Below are 18939 nucleotides of genomic sequence, written 5' to 3' on the forward strand. Positions count from 1 at the left end.
TAAAGTCACCCCGATTCGTGACGTAGGGGGTGACGGTTACAGTGTGAATCGTGACAAATTGATGGCAGCGGTGTGGATTCATGACACATCTACACCACACCTCCAGTAACTGCACCATCACCAGATGTCACATCTGCACCACACTGCCAGTAACTGCATCGTCACCAGGAGCCACATATGCACCGCACTGCCAGTAACTGCACCATCACCAGATGTCACATCTACACCACACTGCCAGTAACTGCACCATCACCAGGTGTCACATCTATACCACACTGCCAGTAACTGCACCATCACCAAATTCCACATCTACACCACACTGCCAGTAACTGCACCATCACCAGGTGTCACATCTGTACCACACTGCCGGTGATTCCACCATCACCAGGTGCCACATCCACACCACACCGCCAGTAAGTCCACCATCATCAGGTGCCACATCTACACCACACTGCCAGTAACTGCACCATCACCAGGTGCCACATCTACACCACACTGCCAGTAACTGCACCATCACCAGGTGCCACATCTACACCAGGTTGTTTTAGTCTCCATTCTCAGTACATCATCCATCGCTCTCCCAGATAATGAACCCACAGGTATGTGAGAAACAAGTTGACTAATGTGTCCAGCAAAATGGGTTAATCTAGCAATCCTGAATATTTAAATATTCATGTCTTCACATTTCCCTGGGTTGCAAGCCCAAGGGAGCAGCCAGAAAGCTTCCCTTGCTGGTTTCACACCCTTAAGAACTGCCTGAGGAAATATCTCTTTTTGTAGCAGACAGTTGGCAAGGCTGGAAATACCGATGCAGCTACGCCACCTCCAAGAACAATATAGGACAGGCTGCCATTCCTGCGCAGGCTCTTGAGCTGTAAAACGCGCTCCCCGGAGAGACACTTTTAGGTAGAAAGTAATCCTGTAATGAGCCTGGACGCCGGCTTCATCCATTCCCATCAGCTCCGGCGGCACTGCTCTAAGATCACGAGCGGCTTCACATAGCAGTGCTAATTTTATTATTTTCTTCCAGTCTATTGAATTCCAGGATGTCAATCTATTAAAAAAAAGTGTGCAGACAAACACCTGAGAAAAGTGGCATCCTGGCCAAGACCACAGAAGTCCGTCAATATGAGATCCTCCACCTGAAGTAGGCCCAGACCGTTTGTAACATACAGAAGAGATGTGTACCGTACGTGACGCCGAAACACAGGAGCCGTGAATGAGCCACTGAGGTTTATTCCAGGGTCAGGCCGAGATGCCCTCTCCAGGCTGTGGAGGAGGCACCTGCCGAGAGTTTCAGGAGTCCACTCCTTGGAGGCGTTTGCCATCCTCAGTCCATACATCTGGCTTTTGCTATGTCTGCATTTTGTGTCACCTGTGAACCTTCCTTTACCTCAGATTGACAATTTGCGGTCATGCAGGATGTCATAGAAAAATTAAAGTCCCTAAAGTCCACTGCAGGGAAGGGGGCATTCACCCCCTACTCTAGTGTACAATATCTTAAGGAGAAAGAGCTGACAATTTAAACCACTTTTGGGTAATAGGGGAAAAGAGGAAATCATGTATAGCTAAGAGGTGACAAAACGATTCACAGCTCACTTTGAGGCTGGGATTATCTGCGGTGGTGACCAAATGGTTGTTTCCCACAATAGATATCCTGTTTCAGAGTGTCGGGTTTGTGGATTGAAGAGGGATGAGCTGCTATGATGAAAGAACCTCCCAAGGCTTTGTGTCTTTAATGTGCAGCTATGAATATTGGGGTACTAATCAGATATTGATGGCACTAAAATGAAAAAATATGCACATTCTTCTGTAACTGTAAGACATACCAGTCATGGTTCACGGGGAGGATACCTTTATCATCCCCACCACTCACACCAATTTGTCATGAACCGGGGTTGTTTGGTTGCCCCTGGTTCTTTCTGAAGGGGATTTATCTATATCCCACTTCCCAGTTCTGGATTGGAACTTACAGCTCTCTGGCGCCCCCCTTACCCTCCGGTCAGATTAGGTACTACACTTAGGATAATTAGTCACTGGAAAGACTGCCTGCTATGTACTGGCTATTGGGCACGCTGCAGCGAGGGCGATATAACTACTCCCACTCAGCTGGTAACAAGAATTATCAACGCCGCCATCGCTACAAAGCCTCCCAATGCACAGGATAAATTCTGCTTCCACCAGCTCCAATTTCTTAATTATTAACAGGTCCAGAGCCAACCCAGATTAGTAGCGTAATTCACTTCAGAGGACGTGACCGCACGTTATAGAGCAAGGAGAGACAAAGCTAGTAATTTTATATTTTACTCCAAAAAAGGTAGGCAGTGTTTACAGAAGTAGAAAGATATTAGAAAGAAGACAAATATTGTATGTACAGTACAATTACAAATAAAATGGGATTAAAGTTGAAAAATCACTTACATTTCGTTATGTCATATCTCATGGCCAACTGTGAGCTGTGGGGGAAGGACGAGCATATATCCAGATACATCACCCTTGTCTCTCAGCTAGACCCCAGACAAAAGACACGTGAAGACTGCTGGATGGGGGGATTTCTGCCCACAGGTTGTATATCCGCAGGGATGGGGGGGGGGGGGGATTTCTGCCCACAGGTTGTATATCCGCAGGGATGGGGTGGATTTCTGCCCACGGGTTGTATATCTGCAGGGATGGGGGGGGATTTCTGCCCACAGGTTGTAAATCCGCACGGATGGGGGGATTTCTGCCCACAGGTTGTAAATCCGCACGGATGGGGGGATTTCTGCCCACAGGTTGTATATCCGCAGGGATGGGGGGGGATTTCTCCCCACAGGCTGTATATCTGCAGTAATGGGGGGATTTCTGCCCACAGGTTGTATATCCGCAGTAATGGGGGGATTTCTGCCCACAGGTTGTATATCCGCAGGGATGGGGGGGATTTCTGCCCACAGGTTGTATATCCGCAGGGATGGGGGGGATTTCTGCAAACAGGTTGTATATCCGCAGGGATGGGGGGGATTTCTGCCCACAGGTTGTATATCCGCAGTGATGGGGAATTTCTCTCCACAGGTTGTATATCCGCAGGGATAGGGGGGATTTCTCTCCACAGGTTGTATATCCGCAGGGATGGGGGGGGATTTCTGCCCACAGGTTGTATATCCGCAGTGATGGGGGGGATTTCTGCCCACAGGTTATATATCCGCAGGGATGGGGGGTTTTCTGCCCACAGGTTGTATATCCGCAGGGATAGGGGGGGATTTCTCCCCACAGGTTGTATATCCGCAGTAATGGGGGGATTTCTGCCCACAGGTTGTAAATCCGCACGGATGGGGGGGATTTCTGCCCACAGGTTGTATATCCGCAGAGATGGGGGGGATTTCTCCCCACAGGTTATATATCCGCAGTAATGGGGGGATTTCTGCCCACAGGTTGTATATCCGCAGGGATGGGGGGGGGATTTCTGCCCACAGGTTGTATATCCGCAGGAATGGGGAGATTTCTGCCCACAGGTTGTATATCCGCAGGGATAGGGGGATTTCTGCCCACAGGTTGTATATCCGCAGTAATGGGGGGATTTCTGCCCACAGGTTATATATCCGCAGTAATGGGGGGATTTCTGCCCACAGGTTGTATAGCCGCAGGGATGGGGGGGGATTTCTGCCCACAGGTTGTATATCCGCAGGAATGGGGAGATTTCTGCCCACAGGTTGTATATCCGCAGGGATGGGGGGATTTCTGCCCACAGGTTGTATATCCGCAGGGATGGGGGGGATTTCTCCCCACAGGTTATATATCCGCAGTAATGGGGGGATTTCTGCCCACAGGTTGTATATCCGCAGGGATGGGGGGGATTTCTGCCCACAGGTTGTATATCCGCAGGGATGGGGGGAATTCTGCCCACAGGTTGTATATCCGCAGGGATGGGGGGATTTCTGCCCACAGGTTGTATATCCGCAGGGATGGGGGGATTTCTGCCCACAGGTTGTATATCCGCACGGGATGGGGGATTTCTCCCCACAGGTTGTATATCCGCAGTGATGAGGGGATTTCTGCCCTCAGGTTTCATATCCGCAGTGATGGGGGGATTTCTCCCCACAGGGTGTATATCCGCAGGGATGGGGGGATTTCTCCCCACAGGGTGTATATCCGCAGGGATGGGGGGATTTCTCCCCACAGGGTGTATATCCGCAGGGATGGGGGGATTTCTCCCTACAGGTTGTATATCAGCAGGGATGGGGGAATTTCTCCCCACAGGTTGTATATCCGCAGGGATGGGGGGGATTTCTGCTCACAGGTTGTATATCCGCAGGGATGGGGGGGATTTCTGCCCACAGGTTGTATATCCGCAGGGATGGGGGGGATTTCTGCCCACAGGTTGTATATCCGCAGGGATGGGGGGGATTTCTGCCCACAGGTTGTATATCCGCAGGGATGGGGGGGGGATTTCTCCCCACAGGTTGTATATCCGCAGGGATGGGGGGATTTCTGCCCACAGGTTGTATATCCGCAGGGATGGGGGGATTTCTGCCCACAGGTTGTATATCCGCAGGGATGGGGGGGGGATTTCTGCCCACAGGTTGTATATCCGCAGGGATGGGGGGATTTCTGCCCACAGGTTGTATATCCGCAGGGATGGGGGGATTTCTGCCCACAGGTTGTATATCCGCAGGGATGGGGGGATTTCTGCCCACAGGTTGTATATCCGCAGGGATGGGGGGGGATTTCTGCCCACAGGTTGTATATCCGCAGGGATGGGGGGATTTCTCCCCACAGGTTTTATATCCGCAGGGATGAGGGGATTTCTGCCCACAGGTTGTATATCCGCAGGGATGGGGGGGATTTCTCCCCACAGGTTGTGTATCCGCAGGGATGGGGGGATTTCTCCCCACAGGTTGTATATCCGCAGGGATGGGGGGATTTCTGCCCACAAGTTGTATATCCGCAGGGATGAGGAGATTTCTGCCCATAGGTTGTGTATCCGCAGGGATGGGGGGGATTTCTCCCCACAGGTTGTATATCCGCAGGAATGGGGGGGGGATTTCTGCCCACAGGTTGTATATCCGCAGTGATGGGGGGGATTTCTGCCCACAGGTTATATATCCCACAGGGATGGGGGGTTTTCTTCCCACAGGTTGTATATCCGCAGGGATAGGGGGGGATTTCTCCCCACAGGTTGTATATCCGCAGTAATGGGGGGATTTCTGCCCACAGGTTGTAAATCCGCACGGATGGGGGGGATTTCTGCCCACAGGTAATATATCCGCAGTAATGGGGGGGATTTCTGCCCACAGGTTGTATATCCGCAGGGATGGGGGGGATTTCTGCCCACAGGTTGTATATCCGCAGGGATGGGGGGATTTCTCCCCACAGGTTGTATATCCGCAGGGATGGGGGGGATTTCTGCCCACAGGTTGTATATCCGCAGGGATGGGGGGATTTCTGCCCACAGGTTGTATATCCGCAGGGATGAGGGGATTTCTGCCCACAGGTTGTATATCCGCAGGGATGGGGGGGGGGATTTCTGTGTTCATGCTTATTCACATTCACGTCAAGAATAAATGGCAGGAGGCAGAGCAACAGACTTGGACAAAAAGGCCTTCAGGTGCCAGGACCCGTCTTTAGAGATGAATGGGAAAAATGTAGATTTGATCTGCGTGGCCCAATAACTTGAGGGTCCAGAATTATTCACATACTAGAGTCTGGTTTATTCAACGCGTTTCCAAGTACAGTGAGTTCTTCAGGAAATGCCACATACAGATCAAATTCATCTATATAATTCTGTCACCTAGTGACTGGTGGATCTGCTGCAGCGGATAATCCTACACGCCAGAATATCAGCTCCGTCTGATATAATTATATTAACCTCAATTATCTTGGATAAGACCCTATTCTGCGCTATTTTCTCCAACAGCAATTATAGGACCCGTCTTTAGACATACCCCTTTCCCCTGTCTTAGCCAAGCCATCAGGAGCCACTTCTAGGCCCCCCGTGTCTCAGTTGAGCATCAGGTGCCAGGAGCCGCCTTTAGGACCCCGGTGTCTCAGCCGAGCCATCAGGTCCCAGGAGCCGCCTCTAGGACTCCCGTGTCTCAGCCGAGCCATCAGGTGCCAGGAGCCGCCTCTAGGACTCCCGTGTCTCAGCCGAGCCATGAGGTGCCAGGAGCCGCCTCTAGGCCCCCGTGACTCAGCCGAGCCATCAGGTGCCAGGAGCTGCCTCTAGGCTCCCCTTGTGTCTCAGCCGAGCCATCAAGTGCCAGGAACCGCCCTAGGCTCCCCCGTGTCACAGCCGAGCCATCAGGTGCCACAAGCCGCCTCTAGGCCTTCCGTGTCTCAGCCGAGCCATCAGGTGCCAGGAGCTTCCTCTAGGCCCCCCGTGTCTCAGCCGAGCCATCAGGAGCCAGGGGCTGCCTCTAGGCTCCCCTTGTGTCTCAGCCGAGCTATCAAGTGCCAGGAACCGCCCTAGGCTCCCCCGTGTCACAGCCGAACCATCAGGTGCCACAAGCCGCCTCTAGGCCCCCAGTCTCAGCCAAGCCACCAGGTGCCACAAGCCGCCTCTAGGCCTTCCATGTCTCAGCCAAGGTATCAGGTGCCACAAGCCGCCTCTAGGCCTTCCGTGTCTCAGCCAAGCCATCAGGTGCCACAAGCCGCCTCTAGGCCTTCCATGTCTCAGCCGAGCCATCAGGTGCCAGGAGCCGCCTCAAGGCCTTCCGTGTCTCAGCCGAGCCATCAGGTGCCAGGAGCTGCTGATAGGCTCCCCCATGTCTCAGCTGAGCCATCAGGTGCCAGGAACCGCCTCTAGGACCTCCATGTCTCAGCCGAGCCATCAGGTGCCAGGAACCGCCTCTAGGACCTCCGTGTCTCAGCCGAGCCATCAGGTGCCAGGAACCGCCTCTAGGCCCCCCCTTGTCACAGCCGAGCCATCAGGTGCCACAAGCCGCCTCTATGCACCTCGTCTCAGCCAAGCCATCAGGTGCCACAAGCCACCTCTTGGCCCCCCCATGTGTCAGCCAAGCCATTAGGTGCCACAAGCCGCCGCTAGGCCTTCCGTGTCTCAGCCGAGCCATCAGGTGCCACAAGCTGCCTCTAGGCCTTCCGTGTCTCAGCCGAGCCATCAGGTGCCAGGAGCCGCCTCAAGGCCTTCCGTGTCTCAGCGGAGCCATCAGGTGCCAGGAGCCGCCTCAAGGCCTTTCGTGTCTCAGCCGAGCCATCAGGTGCCAGGAGCCACCTCTAGGCCCCCCCCGTGTCTCAGCTGAGCCATCAGGTGCCACAAGCCACCTCTAGGCCCCCCGTGTCTCAGCCGAGCCATCAGGTGCCACAAGCCGCCTCTAGGCTCCCCCGTGTCTCAGCCGAGCCATCAGGTGCCACAAGTCGCCTCTAGGCTCCCCCATGTCTCAGCCGAGCCATCAGGTGCCACAAGCCGCCTCTAGGCCTTCCGTGTCTCAGCCGAGCCATCAGGTGCCAGCAGCCGCCTCTAGGCTCCCCCGTGTCTCAGCCGAGCCATCTGGTGCCACAAGCTGACTCCATAAGAAGAGAGATACAGGATAAATTGGCTGTGCGGTTTGATATTAAGTGATTCAGTATCATGGTGGTAGTAGGAATAGTTTTATCACCAGGTACAACATGTTTTTGGGTCAGAATGCCGCCTGGTGGGAGTGTTCTAGAGTCATTAATTATTACATTAGTTAAAAACAAATACATCAAATTGTGTTAAACACCTCAATGGTATAAACCAGCAGACATGTTCACTCCGCACATGTCTACATTCACAAACACGTATTCGTTAGTAGCTCTACAGTCAGGACCGGCCACACTTCTGCCATGCTGCCGTGTACTCCGTGCAGGGCGCAGCGACATACCTTTAGGGGACAGGTATCTCCAGTTCACCACCGGCTCTGGCCTCCCTGTGGCGATGCAGCTCAGACTCACATTACTTCCTTCATTCACCACAATATTTGATGAGATCTCCAGTATCGTAGGGGGAACTGCAAGACATAAAAGGCAGAAACTGCATGAGAGCAAGGGATAAAGAGAGCAGCCAAGTGTAAAAATACAGAAGTGAGGATGGCAGCTGGAGGGAGGGCTGCGGGGGCCGCAAGAGGGAGGGCTGCGGGGGCCGCAAGAGGGAGGGCTGCGGGGGCCGCAAGAGGGAGGGCTGCGGGGGCCGCAAGAGGGAGGGCTGCGGCCGCCGCAAGAGGGAGGGCTGTGGCCGAAACTAGAGGGAGGGCTGCGGCCACCGCTAGAGGGAGGACTGCGGCCGCCGCTAGAGGGAGGGCTGCGGCCGCCGGTAGAGGGAGGGCTGCGGCCGCCGCAAGAGGGAGGGCTGCGGCCGCCGCAAGAGGGAAGGGTGATGACATTAAGAAAGGTAAAGAGATTTTCATTGAAAGTCGCTATCCAAGAAGTATCGTTTCTCCTTGTGGAGATCGACATGCTAAGCATGCCGAGGTGAGGAGACTTAAAGCCGCAATGCTCCTCTGGGTAATATGCTAATTATGCAAATTGTCTCTTCAGAGAGGAAGAGAGCTAGAACTCTAGTGCCACATTGCTTCCAGTTTACAGAGGGCGCAGATCCTGAGATTGCAAGAAATTGGGGGTGATCACGGAACCATAAAGTTTCCACTTCTGTGTCTTGCTCAGTGGTGGTCGGGCTCAGCCTCCTCACCTCAGCCGTGTCTGAGCACCTTGTACTCCTGTGTATTGCTCAGTAGTGGTCGGGCTCCGCCTCCTCACCTCGGCCGAGTCTCTGAGAACCTTGTACTCCTGTGTCTTGCTCAATAGTGGTCGGGCTCGGCCTCCTCACCTCAGCAGGGTCTCTGAGAACTCATACATCTGGTCCTCCAGGGAGGCTGTATCTCAGGAACATGGCAGCTCTGGAGGATGATGGCTCCTGGTGGCTTCACGTCTGACTTCTAGTTTTCTGCGGATTTCTTCGCCCAAGTTTATGGGTCACGACTGCTTCTTATGGAGGTGGTTTTTCCCGGCAGGTCTCCTGGGGGAATAAATCAGTGTCAGCAGTTTGTGCTGCATGAAGTCATTTTAGGCCACTGGAAGGTGTCCACTGACGTTCTGCCCCTTGTGACTGGCACAGACCCCTCCGGCAGATGGGAAGAGGCACACACAGCACTCCCCAAGGAGCTGATGACTGGAGAAGAGGGTGAAGGTCACGTGGGAGAGATGCTCTCAGCACTTCAGGACGATGTTCTGGGTTTTCCCACGCGGATTCAGAAGCCTCAGATCAGCAGAAAATGAGAAGAATGTTCTGTCGCTGAGCAGCCAGTCTAGCGTTAACCCCATTCACGCTGCATCGCCCCAACCACACGGTTTAATATAGAAGACCTCTACTGAGACAGCGCCCCTTAGATATAACGGAGCACCATGAAACAATCCTTCCTGCAACAAGCAGGGAAGCGCAGCGACATGACCGCTTCACCAGGCCAGTAATGGTCCAAGCACCATTGCCTTGAGTCATCTGCATAAGTACCGTACAATAACCAGCACATGAGAGGAGCAAAATGGCCATTCACCTGGCCAGCGATGGTCAACGGAGCACCAAATACAAAAAAGTTACTAAACAAGTTCAGGGATGAAGCCAGTCACCAGGAGAAAGGCCACTGCAGACGTTTCTTCATTGTCAGCAGGTCCTGCAAGCGTTAGGATGGGCACCATGAGGGAGTCCCAGGCATCAGCCCCAAACTGCAAAAATTCCACAGTAATCATTATCTTAAAGACAAAGAGGTGAATGTGCGCACAACTAACAGAGTGAAGTGCGCGCAAGTGTGCAGACAATCTGGCCGACTTCTGACTCTGATCCAGCGTCTCTGCAGGGAACATACAACACTACAGTAATAGTATACCTGACCCTAGCTCAAATGCCAGACCGAAGAAGGGAGCGTGTGGGACTGCGACTACAAGGTGAAGAACGGGAGAGTGTGCGGGACTGCGACTACACAGTGAATAACAGGAGAGCATGCAAGACTGCGACTACACAGTGAATAACAGGAGAGCATGCAAGACTGCGACTACACAGTGAATAACAGGAGAGCATGTGGGACTGCGACTATAAAGTGAAGAACGGGAGAGCGTGCGGGACTGCGACTACACAGTGAAAAACAGAGCATGCAAGACTGTGATTATACAGTGAAGGGGAGAGCATGCGGCAATGCGACTACAAAGTGAAGAAGGGGAGAGCGTGCGGCACTGCGACTACACAATGAAGAAGGGGAGAGCGTGCGGCACTGCGACTAAGGTGAAGAACGGGAGAGCATGCGGCACTGCGACTACACAGTGAAGAACGGGAGAGCGTGCGGGACTGCGACTACACAGTAAAGAATGGGAGAGCATGCGGCACTGCGACTATAAAGTGAAGAACGGGAGAGCGTGCAGGACTGCGACTACACAGTGAAAAATGGGAGAGCGTACAAGACTGCGACTACACAGTGAAGAACAGGAGAGCATGCAAGACTGCGACTACACAGTGAAGAAGGGGAGAGCGTGCGGCACTGCGACTATAAAGTGAAGAACGGGAGAGCGTGCGGGACTGCGACTATAAAGTCAAGAAAGGGAGAGCACGCGGGACTGCGACTACACAGTGAAAAACAGGAGAGCATGCAAGACTGCGACTACACAGTGAAGAAGGGGAGAGCGTGCGGCACTGCGACTAAGGTGAAGAACGGGAGAGCATGCGGCACTGCGACTACACAATGAAGAACGGGAGAGTGTGCGGGACTGCGACTACACAGTAAAGAATGGGAGAGCATGCGGCACTGCGACTATAAAGTGAAGAACGGGAGAGCGTGCAGGACTGCGACTACACAGTGAAAAATGGGAGAGCGTACAAGACTGCGACTACACAGTGAAGAACAGGAGAGCATGCAAGACTGCGACTACACAGTGAAGAAGGGGAGAGCGTGCGGCACTGCGACTATAAAGTGAAGAACGGTAGAGCGTGCGGGACTGCGACTATAAAGTCAAGAAAGGGAGAGCACGCGGGACTGCGACTACACAGTGAAAAACAGGAGAGCATGCAAGACTGCGACTACACAGTGAAGAAGGGGAGAGCGTGCGGCACTGCGACTATAAAGTGAAGAACGGGAGAGAGTGCGGGACTGCGACTACACATTGAATAACAGGAGAGCATGCAAGACTGACTACACAGTGAACAGGAGAGCATGCAAGGCTGCGACTACACAGTCAAGAAGGAGAGAGCATGCGGCACTGCGACTACACAGTAAAGAATGGGAGAGCATGCGGCACAGCGACTACACAGTGAAGAACGTGAGCGCGCGGGACTTCGACTACACAGTGAAAATCGGGAGAGCGTGCAAGACTGCAACTACACAGTGAATAACAGGAGAGCATGCAAGACTGCGACTACACAGTGAAGAAGGGGAGAGTGTGCGGCACTGCGACTACACAGTGAAGAACAGGAGAGCATGCAAGACTGCGACTACACAGTGAAGAAAGGGAGAGCGTGCAGCACTGAGACTATAAAGTGAAGAACGGGAGAGGGTGCTGCACTGCGACTACACAGTGAAGAACGGGAGAGCGTGCGGCACTGCGACTACACAGTGAAGAACAGGAGAGCATGCAAGACTGCGACTACACAGTGAAGAAAGGGAGAGCGTGCAGCACTGAGACTATAAAGTGAAGAACGGGAGAGGGTGCTGCACTGCGACTACACAGTGAAGAACGGGAGAGCGTGCGGCACTGCGACTACACAGTGAAGAACAGGAGAGCATGCAAGACTGCGACTACACAGTGAAGAAAGGGAGAGCGTGCAGCACTGCGACTACACAGTGAAGAACGGGAGAGCGCGACACTGCAACTACACAGTGAAGAATGGGAGAGCGTGCGGCACTGCAACTACACAGTGAAGAATGGGAGCGTGCGGCACTGCAACTACACAGTGAATAACAGGAGAGCATGCAAGACTGCGACTACACAGTGAATAACAGGAGAGCATGCAAGACTGACTACACAGTGAAGAACATGAGAGCGTGCGGCACTGACTACACAGTGAAGAACAGGAAAGTGTGCGGCACTGCGATTGCAGTGAAGTACGAGAGCGCACGACACTGCGACTACACAGTGAAGAATGGGAGAGCGCGTGGAACTGTGACTACACAGTGAAGAATAGAAAAGCATGTGGGACTTCGACTTCAAAGTGATGAACGGGAGAGTGTGTGGGACTGCGATTACACAGTGAAGAACGGGAGAGCGTGCGGCACTGCGACTGCACAGTAAAGAACAGGAAAGCGCAAGGGACTGCAACTACACAGCAAAGAATGAGAGAGCATGCGGGACTGCAACTACACAGTGAAGCATGAGAGCGTGCAGGACTGCAACTACACAATGAAGAGAGGGAGAGCATGCGGGACTGCAACTACACAGTGAAGAACGGGAGAGCGTGCGGCACTGCAACTACACAATGAAGAGAGGGAGAGCATGCGGGACTGCAACTACACAGTGAAGAACGGGAGAGCATGCAAGACTGCGACTACACAGTGAAGAACAGGAGAGCGTGCAGCACTGCGACTTCACAGTGAAGAACTGTTATTTATTTTTTAATGACCTGAAGACGACTCCAGGGTGTAGGAGTCAAAACGTGTTATCCCACAATTTTTTTATTACTTCAATAAAGCAGATATTTATATATAACATATATGAGAATGTCCATATGGGAGCGCCGGCTACATAGTGGCATTTTCCTTGCTATCTACGGTTTTACATGGATGTCTGAGGGCCTTTTCCGTGTGCCCAGTTGGCCGAGCTGCAGACCGTTCCCCTTGGATTCCTGTTGGATCCCCTTTGAATGCTTCATTTTCGCCTTTGGCTAGGTGAGTGCAATTATATAAGCGTGCAATTTACACCTAGTTTTTACTGCACTTAGATCGTGCGTGGTGTTGTTCCCTTTTTTTCCCCCATCCTCATGGTTGTTTGGGTTCACACAGTGAAGAATGGGAGACATCCATAAAGTAGAAACAGCAGCTGACCGCACCACCGTTGTTTGTATAAGCTGTGGCCGCCCACTAGCAGTAAGGAGTAAAGCCGGCAGATGTCGGGTGCTATTGCCGAAAACACAAGCCGATAAATCCAAAAATGCAGAGGAAGAGAAGGCAGCACTCACCGATCTTCAGAAACAGGTATCTTTATTTACTCACATAAAATCTTCATGGCCTGGGGTGCAGGGGTACAGAGTGTGGCAGGGCTGACAAAGAAGAATGGGAGAGCATGCGGGGCTGCAACTACACAGTGGAGAACGGGAGAGCATTCAGGACTGCAACTACACAGTGAAAAGTGAGCGCGAACAGGACTAACTACATGCTGAGGTGTCAGAATTCGGCACTGTGTATACTTTGAGGATTAAACGTGCAACACTGAAGCATACGGTGAAGAGTGCAGTCCTGTGTAAAGTCATTCCTCAGCATCTCTAGCCGTTAGGATACTCATTGCCACTAGTAAAGGATTCATTTTTAATCTTCTGGTGATGATGACTCCAGAGAGCAGCACCGAGGGGGAATTCGAGCATCACAGGACGAACACTCCCATGATGCTCAGTGGCCCTTGGCATTAAGGATTTGCTATTGCGATCTGACACCAGATCTCTACAGACCATACGATTTGTCCAAAGAGGAGTGCTGATCTGTAACCATCTTACTAGAGGGGGCTGTCTCCCTGGTTATAGTCCACAGTGCAGCCACTGATGGTTCTGGAGACCCTGTGATATCTGGACCTCTGGATAATATGGCCGACACCTCTCTCGCTTACAGTCGGTCTTCACTGCAAGGCCTTGGGGAGCCTGCTACATATCTAATCTTTCCTGAAAACCTCAGATTCCTAATTTGTAAAATTCACTTACATAACCATTTAATGTGGAAAGCTCGGATTTGCAGCAATTCCTGCACTTTCTATCCTGTGTGAGCGCTCGTCAGTCTTTTCCCCATCTGATAATGTGTGGATGGCGCTTGGCTAAACAGCAGCTCACTCTACCGGCAAAATCTGCTCTAATGGCTCAATTTTTGTCAAGAGTGACGTAAATAGGAACCTCGGGGAGCTACAACCCCTGGCAAAAATTATGGAATCACCGGCCTTGGAGGACGTTCATTCTGTTTAATTTTGTAGAAAAAATTCAAAAAAAGCTGATCACAGACATGGCACAAAACTAAAGTCATTTCAAATAGCAACTTTCTGGCTTTAAGAAACACTAAAAGAAATCAAGAACAAAAAAATGTGGTAGACAGTAATGGTTACTTTTATTAACCAAGCATAGGGGAAAATTTATGGAATGACTCAAATCTGAGGAAAAAATATGGAATCACCCTGTAAATTTTCATACCCAAAAATAACACCTGCGTCAAATTAGATCTGCTCGTTAGTCTGCATCTAAAAAGGAATGATCACACCTTGGAGAACTGTCGCACCAAGTGGACTGACATGAATCATGGCTCCAACACGAGAGATGTCAATTGAAACAAAGGAGAGGACTATCAAACTCTTAAAGGAGGGTAAATCATCACGCAATGTTGCAAAAGATGTTGGTTGTTCAGACAGCTGTTGTCACGGGAAGCCTAGATAGGCAAGAGCTAGAAACCCGGGCCCCTGCGATTTCCCTCAACTCTGGGAAACCCTGACTGACCCTTTCCCAGAGTTTACACTGATGGTGTGCATGTCTGGGCCTCCATCCTCACCCTGTCTCCTGTTACAAGCCCTGGCTGAAACCACCACCCAGTGAACACTAACCAATACCCACAGTTAGCACAGACAAGGATAACGGAAAATATACACCACGCCGCAGTCACACAGGAATACACTATAAGTGCACAGGGCAAAACAAATACTAATATAGGAAGGAGGAAAATATGACAAAGGGAAATACAACACCAGACACGATAAACCTTCTCCTAGACCACCACTCCAGACCGAGATAACCAAGCACAAGACAGAAGCTATAATCGGCGACGCCCAACGTTCAGAAGAACAATTTAAAGGCAGTGGGCGTGACCCAGCTTCCAATCCGAGCACCAGCTAAATTAACCCCAGACCAGCTAGACAAAATCTAGCCGACGCCACTGAGCGCATAGTGGACAAAAGCGGAATTACCGTTGTCTGTCGAACGCCCTAGTATGAACAGCGTCCGACATGACAGCTGTGTCTAAAATCTGGACCAAATACAAACAACATGGGAAGGTTGTTAAAGGCAAAAAGACTGGTAGACCAAGGAAGACAACAAAGCATCAAGACCGGAAACTTAAAGCAATATGTCTCCAAAACAGGAAATGCACAACAAAACAAATGAGGAACGAATGGGTGGAAACTGGAGTCTGTGACCGAACTGTAAGAAACCACCTAAAGGAAATGGGATTTACATACAGAAAAGCTAAACGAAAGCCATCATTAACACCTAAACAGAAAAAAAGAAGGTTACAATGGGCTGAGGAAAAGCAATTGTGGACTGTGGATGACTGGATGAAAGTCATATTCAGTGATGAATCGCGAATCTGCATTGGGCAAGGTAATGATGCTGGAACTTTTGTTTGGTGCCGTTCCAATGAGATTTATAAAGATGACTGCCTGAAGAGAACATGCAAATTTCCACAGTCATTGATGATATGGGGCTGCATGTCAGGTAAAGGCACTGGGGAGATGGCTGTCATTACATCTTCAATAAATGCACAAGTTTATGTTGATATTTTGGACACTTTTCTTATCCCATCAACTGAAAGGATGTTTGCGGATGATGAAATCATTTTTCAAGATGATAATGCATCCTGCCATAGAGCAAAAACTGTGCAAACAATCCTTGAAAAAAGACACATAAGGTCAATGTCATGGGCTGCAAATAGTCCGGATCTCAATCCAATTGAGAATCTTTGGTAGAAGTTGGAGAAAATGGTCCATGACAAGGCTCCAACCTGCAAAGCTGATCTGGCAACAGCAATCAGAGAAAGTTGGAGCCAGATTGATGAAGAATCCTGTGTGACCCTCATTAAGTCCAGGCCTCAGAGACTGCAAGCTGTAATAAAGGCCAGAGGTGGTGCAACAAAATACTAGGGATGTGTTGGAGGGTTTTTTTGTTTGTTTTTCATGATCCCATAAATTTTTCCTCAGAATAGAGTGATTCCATAATTTTTCCCATATGCTTGGTTAAAAAACGTAACCATTACTGACTACCACATTGTTTGTTCTTGATTTCTTTCAGTGTTTCTTAAAGCCAGAAAGTTGCCATTTGAAATGACTTTAGTTTTGTGCCATGTCTGTGATCTGCTTTTTTTCTACAAAATTAAAGGGACTCTGTCACCCCAAAAATCGTATATGAGGATAAGGCCACCGGCATCTGGGGCTTATCTCCAGCATTCTGTAATGCATTCTGTAATGCTGTAGATAAGCCCCCAATGTATCCTGAAAGGTAAGAAAAACAGGTTAAAAACGTCCGATGGGCGTCGCGGCCCGGGTCCAGCACCTCCTATCTTCATACGATGACGTCCTCTTCTTGTCTTCTTGCAGCGGCTCCGTCTCCCTGTTGGGGGCAGAGCAAAGTACTGCAGTGCACAGGCACCGGGAAAGGTCAGAGAGGCCCAGCACCAGCGCACTGCAGTACTTTGTTATGGCCTCAACAGGGCAGAAGAAGTACGCCTGCGCTAGAGCCACGGCAGGGAGACAAGAAGAGGACGTTATTGTATGAAGATAGGAGGCGTTGGACCCGGACAGCCCCTGGGTGAGGGTACCGTCACACATTGAAATTTTCATCGCTGCGACGGCACGATTCGTGACGTCGCAGCGTCGTATGATCATCGCTCCAGCGTCGTAGACTGCGGTCACACGTTGCAATCACGGCGCTGGAGCGATGCCGAAGTCCCCGGGTAACCAGGGTAAACATCGGGTAACTAAGCGCAGGGCCGCGCTTAGTAACCCGATGTTTACCCTGGTTACCAGCGTAAACGTAAAAAAACAAACAGTACATACTCACCCGTCGGTGTCCTTCAGGTCCCTTGCCGTCTGCTTCCTGCTCTGAGTGCAGCCGTACAGTGAGAGCAGAGCGCAGCACCGCTGCGCTCTGCTCTCACTTTCCGGCCGGCACTCAGAGCAGGAAGCAGACGGCAAGGGACCTGAAGGACACCGACGGGTGAGTATGTACTGTTTGTTTTTTTACGTTTACGCTTGTAACCAGGGTAAACATCGGGTTACTAAGCGCGGCCCTGCGCTTAGTTACCCGATGTTTACCCTGGTTACAAGCGAAGACATCGCTGGATCGCTGTCACACACAACGATCCAGCGATGTCAGCGGGTGATCAAGCGACGAAAGAAAGTTCCAAACGATCTGCTACGACGTACGATTCTCAGCAGGGTGTCTGATCGCAGTAGCGTGTCAGACACAGCGATATCGTAACGATATCGCTAGAACGTCACGAATCGTAACGTCGTAGCGATGGAAATTTCAATGTGTGACGGTACCCTGAGTATAATATAATCGGGGTCTTATCTACAGCATTACAGAATGCATTACAGAATGTTGCAGATAAGCCCCTGATGCCGGTGGGCTTAGGTCATATACGATTTTTGGGGTGACAAAATCCCCCTTTAAACAACTAAATGAACATCCTCCAAGGCCAGTGATTCCATAAGTTTTGCCAGGGGTTGTATAATACATGGGATCTGCAAGGACACAGAAGTCTACAATGTTATCTCTGGTATCTGCAGCTATGGCATTTGTCTGTACCGCAGATATCACTGCGCTCTCGATGTGTCCAAGATCTAACTCACAACTCCAGAGATGAATCCATCTAGGACAGAGCATCTATCCAATTACTATTAGGAACCCACCAACGAGACTGAAAACATGAGACTAGGTCACCTTCAAATGATACCACCACCGTCAGGTGTGTAATCCAGTGGTGTCGTCACTGGCGAACAGTGCAGCGGAGATAATCAATAGCAGACCATCTGCTCCGAGGTTTTATAGACAGGAGAGGCAGAAGATGAAACAGAAACAGCTGGAGTCATTATAAAGGCTAGGAGACTGACACTGATGAAGAGCCTCAGCCAAAGCTACGCTCTGCTCATTTACACAGGAAACCTCGTTACTCTTCATGTTTCCAAAGACATCTAGAAAATCCAAGAATATGACAAAAGTAAAGCAATAACAACACAGCCCCCGCAAGTGACTGACACTAATATCACAGTCACCAAAACCAAGGGCAACTATCACGGGAGGCTGCGTGTCCGAGCAGCTGACATGTCACCACGGCCATACAGTTAACTATGCTGCCACCACCGACCTCTTATGGGGGGATCGGACACCTGTTTGGTAACGTGAATTGGAGCGGAGTACGTGGTGGATCGCTCATAGAACAAGAAGAAGGACGCTAGCAAATTTATAATTTTACTCTGGAAGAATCGGCAGTGTTTACAAAAGATACAATGATATTACAAAAGAGACAAAATACAAGTATGTACAAACAGCCATGAAATAAAACGGGATGAAAATATGAAACTTACAAAATCTCACTCACAGGTATGATGTGTCCATAAAGGAGATTAGAGAACCCAAAGAAATGATCCAGTACCACAGCATGGTGTTCCGCTGCCTCTCCTGGCTCTGAATGCATGCCAAAGATGGACGATCCTGTTTAATGCTTCGGCCATAAAACTAAGATCTCCCACTGTGCTGACCTCACATATGGACTGTTTTCTGGGAGATACACATCTTTGAAAGTTATCAATGACTCCTTTTCTTCATATCTTTGGCCTGGAAGCTCGCAGGCCAACAATATTGGCATTTTTCCCCCTGTGATTTTACCTTTTTTTTTTTTTTTAGAGTCCACACACGGTATGTCTGTGATTTGCTGATGGGCAGAAATTCATTTCCCAGATTTCTGATAGCCAAAAATGCCACAAACTGCTGCCATGCGTACCTCCAAGTGCCCAGATCCTGGAAATCTAATTTTCATGTTCCTGGGATTAATG

At 50.6% G+C, this 18939-nt stretch overlaps 1 protein-coding gene across 4 annotated transcripts in view; it reads right to left on the reverse strand.

The window, feature by feature from the left end:
• LOC143764132 (neurotrimin-like) overlaps nucleotides 1-18939 on the reverse strand; it is a 971575-nt gene that overhangs the window by 115242 nt on the left and 837394 nt on the right. For all 4 annotated transcript variants that reach the window (XM_077249345.1, XM_077249347.1, XM_077249348.1 and 1 more), the window contains one exon: nucleotides 7836-7961. In XM_077249345.1, coding sequence (XP_077105460.1) covers nucleotides 7836-7961 — 126 coding nt within the window. The remainder of the gene's footprint in view (nucleotides 1-7835; nucleotides 7962-18939) is intronic.

This window comes from Ranitomeya variabilis, chromosome 4 (assembly GCF_051348905.1).
Source record: "Ranitomeya variabilis isolate aRanVar5 chromosome 4, aRanVar5.hap1, whole genome shotgun sequence".
Classification (NCBI taxonomy): domain Eukaryota; kingdom Metazoa; phylum Chordata; class Amphibia; order Anura; family Dendrobatidae; genus Ranitomeya; species Ranitomeya variabilis.